The 5,783-nt window shown below is 37.4% G+C and overlaps 1 protein-coding gene across 1 annotated transcript; it reads right to left on the bottom strand.

The window, feature by feature from the left end:
* Positions 1-1,481: 1,481 nt before the first annotated feature.
* On the bottom strand, positions 1,482-5,462 carry LOC107783049 (uncharacterized). Its single transcript, XM_016604010.2, has 4 exons — positions 5,110-5,462; positions 4,821-5,016; positions 2,630-3,307; positions 1,482-2,009 (listed from the first exon to the last, which is right to left on the bottom strand). The coding sequence occupies exons 1-4, from the start codon at positions 5,265-5,267 to the stop codon at positions 1,818-1,820; spliced, it is 1,224 nt and encodes a 407-aa protein (XP_016459496.1). The 5' UTR covers positions 5,268-5,462; the 3' UTR covers positions 1,482-1,817.
* Between the last annotated feature and the right edge of the window lie 321 nt (positions 5,463-5,783).

The raw sequence follows: 5,783 nt of genomic DNA, 5'->3' as shown, positions 1-5,783 counted from the left end.
TCCGGATGAATACCGGGAATTTATAGAACAAAACAATCATAAAATAATATAGAGCACATAAAAAACAACTAATATGCATTTCTTATACAAGTTTTAACAAAAATTAAGTCAGAATACCTCGATTTAAAGTTATTAGAAAGTCGAAGATTTTGTGATTTGGAGCCGAAACAAGCAACAATGTCCGATAATGCCTTAGCTAGCACGTGGGACCAAAAATCTTTACTTTTTATGGGACGGGTGGGCTCCACTCAAACTTTTTTGGATTAAAAATGGGGGGAGGGGGAGGCGCTGGTTTTTTAAATTTTGGGGGGAGGGAGAACGCTATACTTGAATTAATTTAAGCGGGAAAATATAGCGTCTTTTGTTAAGATGTTATATATATATATATAGCGTCTTAACAAAAGACGCTATATTTTTCCGCTTAAATTAATTCAAATATAGCATCTTTTTGAAAGACGCTATACTAAACTAGTCAAACGGCCATTAAGGTATAGCGTCTTTCAAAAAAATGCTATATATATTTTGGTCACTAAGTTTTTTTTCCACATATTTTTGTTCCAAAAGAACCTCATTTTGGTTCCGGACTTGGCTTGAAGGTCCACCACTGTCTCTCACATGCACTCTCCTCATCAAAAATGACAACCTACGTAAATTTTACAAAAGAAAAACATGTGTCTGACTCATTTTATTCTCAAGAAGAGCTACTGCTGATGTCACAAAAAAGAGAATTATTCGAAGCGACCAGACCAATTTGAGAACACCCTGCTACAGTTGTAGATGGGCACAAAAGACGACTTCCTCTACAGCATTAAGCAGAACACATAGCAGAGGGAAGACAGAAGGCAACAAGAATACAACATGGAGGCCAAATCAGTGGTTAACTGTCCCACATGGGAACACAACACGTATGGAAGAATTCATAGGCAACTAGAAGCTAGAAAGAGAAGATAGTGAACACACCCTCAACACTAGTAGAGTCTTTGGAAAATATCTTCTCTTTTCTTTATTGGTGGGGCGACACGAATGCAGGCCCTTCGCGATAGTCTTTGGAAAATATCCCCTTTTTTCTTTTTTGGTGGTGCCACATGAACTCAGGCCCCCAATTATCGACGTAGGCACGACCACTTGGACTGACCTTAGGCGGCCACCCTTTCAAAGTGCAATGAAAGTCACCAACCTAGGCCATGGGCCTTGCCGATCGCCCATTGACCTCGTATGCTCTGTTCCAATCAGCCATTTCTTTAGGAGGCACGCCAATAACTTCCACTTCCAAATTTGAGATAAAATCAGCACATCCATTTCTCTGCCAGAGTATGGTAAATGGCAGTGTTCTTTATCTGCAGAAGGAATCTATAGTCTTTCCAGTGCTCAAGAAACATATTGCAAATCTGCTGCGGGGAAGAGGTGAATATCTTCCAAAGAGTATACTCCTATATACAGCTTTCAAGACGAGCTCAATTCTACCAGAAAGAACAAAATCATTGCTGATACTTTGGTTCTTTCTTTCCTAACGCAAATAGAATAATTCTTGATAAAAACAAATTGACATGAAGAAAATTGAGATATGGCTCTTAAACATAGTTTTAATGCTTGTGCCTAATCTGACCTTTTTTCAAGTGTTTGGAAAGTGGTTTTTGTCTAAAAAGTTTATGTTGGAGATTCACAAAGTAGAAGTACCACCTTAGCATAATAAGCGAAAGCTTTTCCAATTTATCAAGTTAGTTGACCTCTTGAGTATTTGGCCAACTGTTGGCGCATCACAAACAGGAGTGACAATTTCCACAAAAAATGTGCGTAGCACGCAATTTATGTTCCCCTCAGGTGCCAAGATTGGGTGCTGGTGTTGCAATAGGAGGGCCATGAGAATATCTCCACTCTCCACAGGCTGTGCAGTGATCCAACTTCAGACTGTTATCCAGCGTACAGAGCTTGCATGACCACATACTATTTCTGTCATCCACATCTTTGGGCTTTTGGTTTTGACAAAGCTTACATACAGGAGCCAATGGCTGCACATATTGTTGGTGAAAAAATGGGAGGACGTCAACTCCAGGAAGTAACAGAAAATTGTAGAAACTAATTGAAACACCTAACATATATAGTAAAAACGGAAGTGCACAACCTTTGAGAAAACAAAGTTTTTAAATATTCTGCCACTAAACAGGAGAAATAAGACATTAGCAATTTCACAAACTTACAACGAATTAAACAGTAATTGAAATAAACAAGAAGTCAACAACCATCAAGCTTTTTCCACTTTTATGCACTTCAAAATTAAATACTTATTCAGAATGAAATACTTATTTGTTTGACACTTCAAAAAAATTACATCAGCACTGATATAATCGTAATGCCTCAACCACATATTCAGAATTAAAAGTCACCAAGATTAGAAGTCTCCTTAAATGCCAGTGCAACTCATGCTTTCATTGATTGTTACTGTAACTTGATCTTAACTGTAAACCTATGACTATTGTGCTAGGAGCTTGTGCAGGAAAGCTACAGTATAAGCATATTTTGTCTAGACAACTTCCAAAAGCGCAAATTCATCTAGAACAAAAAAGTTAATGCTTATCGAAAGAAAACTAAGCGAAAGAGCTCAAATTAAACTAGAAAGAGAGAATCATACTGGGTTCAACAAAGTGCACATTAAACACTCCCACATCATTGGTTCCTCGGGACCGTGTAAGTCATCATGGCCATGCATGGATGTAGAACTTGAAGCATTTCCACTTAAATCAACAAAGGACCCTGGATAACCCCTTGATGGCACGGTATGAAAAGTCCCTTCTGCCTGACCAACTTTGCGAGCAATTTCTTTGTCGTGGTTAGGCAGGGGCTTAGTGCCATGCAAGGACCTTGAGGATGATATAGAATTCGATTCTCGACTTCTTTTACGAGATGTTACCTTAGAAGACAGTGCATCAAACCCATTAGGAGTCTCGGGTCTATCAGAAGTATGCTGTGGTGGCAAAGGCTCAGGCAATGAATTAGAATTTTCATCAATGTCAGATAAGTCACATGATTCAGAGCCACACCAAATATTATCCTGTAATCTCCTTTCTGCAGCCATTGCTGCAGCTTGAATTGGAGTAAGTGCAGACTTGATAGAATGGTCACCACCCAGACGTCTAGGCCCAGATGGTAGCAACAACTTAAGACGTGCTCTATTTTCAGCAGCAGCAGCTGCAGTTTGGCGGAGAGATGATATAGATGGCTGTGGGAAAAGGCCCCCTAATCGTCTTCCAGGGAGATCAAACCCTTCTCCTGTGCCACTTATCCCTTTAGTCATTAAATCTTCACATTCCTACTCATAAAGAAAACCATAAATATTCATGGACACAAAGGAAAATAAGCCAAAATTACACAAAAAGAAAGCAGCATAAGTACTATGTTTTAGATAAGTCAAAATAAACATGCATTTTTTCCATTAAAGATGTACTTGTATTAAAAGGCAGAAGCTTCCATCATCAAAGCCTCAATTGCCAGGGGCCAGGAGCAAAGTCTGAGAGCTGATGCTTCTTCTACTTTATGTCATAATTGAACTAGATAATGCTTATTGCAATATTCTTTGATGATAATTGCTAGATAATGAATACCATTAGTATAATATATAATAGTACCTCAGTTGGTATTGTATCCATAGGATTAAAAAATTTGTATGTCAGTATTATATGCATTTCCGAAACTATACCCACAGATGTAACCATTCTACACAGGGAAAGAGAAAAGGCATGACGATGAACAAAACCAGGCAGCAACCTTTTTCTGTTATAGTCAGGTTACAGTTATTGTGCCGTTTGATAGTATGGATGATAAAATGCCTCAGGAGGCAGCTTCATGATATTTATTACTACCAAGATTCAAAAAGATTCTATCCTATGTGAAAGTTAACAAAGAAGGGACTGCATACTTTGGAACGAATTTAAATTTGGTTTTGCAAAAAAAAGGGTATAGATGTATCATAGTTTTTTACTTTTTCGCCTTCTATTCATAGAGCTGGAATATTCAAATACATATCTGAAGAGGAAAATCAAATAAATTTTGTTAGATGTTCAATAACTTCAAAAAGTAGATTACAACCTCAAGTAACCAAAGTAAGATCATGTTTTCCGGTGTCTCATCAGGCTAAATCCAGTCCTTAAAAACCTAAACCAGAGTTAAGTGATATAATTTTCAGGAATTTAAACTAACAGTACTTACATATATTATGAATACAATGAACTCAAATAAAATAAAATAAAACAACAAGAAAAAACATATGCGAAGTTTGTAAGAAGCATAAGTTATTAATTTTGAACCAGAACTCACTCATAATCTAAGCACTAAATTGGACAAAACAAGGGCTAAATGGCTAATTTAACTTGTAATAGTTGGCCATTCTCATCATAAAACAAAAGATAGGAACTCTATTGGCCATGAGCTCGACAAGCATTTGAGCAGGGGCCGAGCTAATAGAGCCATAGGGTTTAATTGAATCCTCTTCTGCAAATATACTACATAAAATGAGTGAATAATATATTTGTTAAATATATATTTTTGAATCCTTGGGAAAATTCTTCTGTAGTAGCAAAGGGGGCTAAATAATTACTTTAGGTTACAGGTTCAAATCCCAACTGTGACAATTAGCATTTGTTTTTTGAATCCCCTTGCATAAATTCCTGGCTCCACTACTGCATTTAGGAATCAAACTGGTGCTCCACATTTAACATTGGTTACATAGGAGGATTCAACAAAAGCTTTAGCAAAAATTTAGAATGCTGTGCTTAGGGAAAAAAACAACTCCAAACCCAACCATGCTTATTTTGCATTTAATTTACCTTTCTAATTTCATCCCAGAGCCTGTAGAAACTGGCATTGTGCGGACCATGAGTGTTATGGCAAAGTTCATGAAGCATAGTATCCAGAACTTCATTGTATGGGTAAAATTGCTCATCATTGTTGGGCCTTCGAAGCCTCAGCTTTACATGTATACCCGCTCCTACATTTAACCCCAATAGCGCTGGTCTTTTCGGGCTGCAACATTCACAACCAATATTTGGTAAAAGAATATTATTACTAGAAATATACTACTAATAGTAAAGTGATTATTATTATTATTATTATTACCAGAATTCAGATAAAAGTTTGACTCTCCAATTATGCTTACGCATAATGGGCTGAACCTGTTTAGCAATTCTCTCAAGAATCTTGGTGGCCTCTTCATGTTTGGGTTTTCGCTTCAGAGCTTTGATTTCCCATACCTTGTTTAGATCCCCCAAATTCATGTTTTTTTCCCTAAAGCAAACCCTAGAATCTGATGCTAAAAGCGATATCTTTTATGATCAGGCCCGAATAAAAACAATTAAAGAAGTAGTCTCTGTGGGATTGAAATCTTAATTTTATGGAATATGGATACACATCGTGGAACGAGGAAACGATGAGACGCAGAGGATTCGAAAATTGAATGTTTGCTCCGCTATGATATTGGCGGGATTTTAAAGAGATTTGAGGTGTTAGTTTGGGACGGAAAGGGCACGAGCCCGTTTGGACATCTGTTTTGGGGTCCCTTAGGAGTCCGTTTGGCTTAGGTGATTTAGGCCTTATTGGTTTGCACTTAATAGAGGTCTGAGTCCTGATTCTATTTGGATACGTAGGCTGTGTGAGTCAGGCTCGGTCATTTCGTTTCGGGAGAAATTCAAAAATAGCCAGATTTCAACTGATCGTTCAAAAATAGTTCAATTTCAAAAGTAATCGAAATTTAGCCACTTTTCATGTAAAGATAAATCTGAGCGAAAACACTG

This window comes from Nicotiana tabacum, chromosome 8 (genome assembly GCF_000715075.1).
Source record: "Nicotiana tabacum cultivar K326 chromosome 8, ASM71507v2, whole genome shotgun sequence".
In the NCBI taxonomy this organism is placed as follows: Eukaryota; Viridiplantae; Streptophyta; class Magnoliopsida; order Solanales; family Solanaceae; genus Nicotiana; species Nicotiana tabacum.
Note: the sequence above shows the minus strand (reverse complement) of the source record. Positions and strands in the feature narration are given on the sequence as shown.

Coding starts and splice junctions, on each gene's coding strand:
- LOC107783049 (XM_016604010.2), bottom strand. CDS start 5,267: ATGAATTTGGGGGATCTAAACAAGGTATGGGAAATCAAAGCTCTGAAG. Junction 3,308..4,820: donor TCTGGGATGAAATTAGAAAG/GTAAATTAAATG, acceptor CTTTATGAGTAG/GAATGTGAAGATTTAATGAC. Junction 2,010..2,629: donor TGTGCACTTTGTTGAACCCA/GTATGATTCTCT, acceptor CAATATGTGCAG/CCATTGGCTCCTGTATGTAA.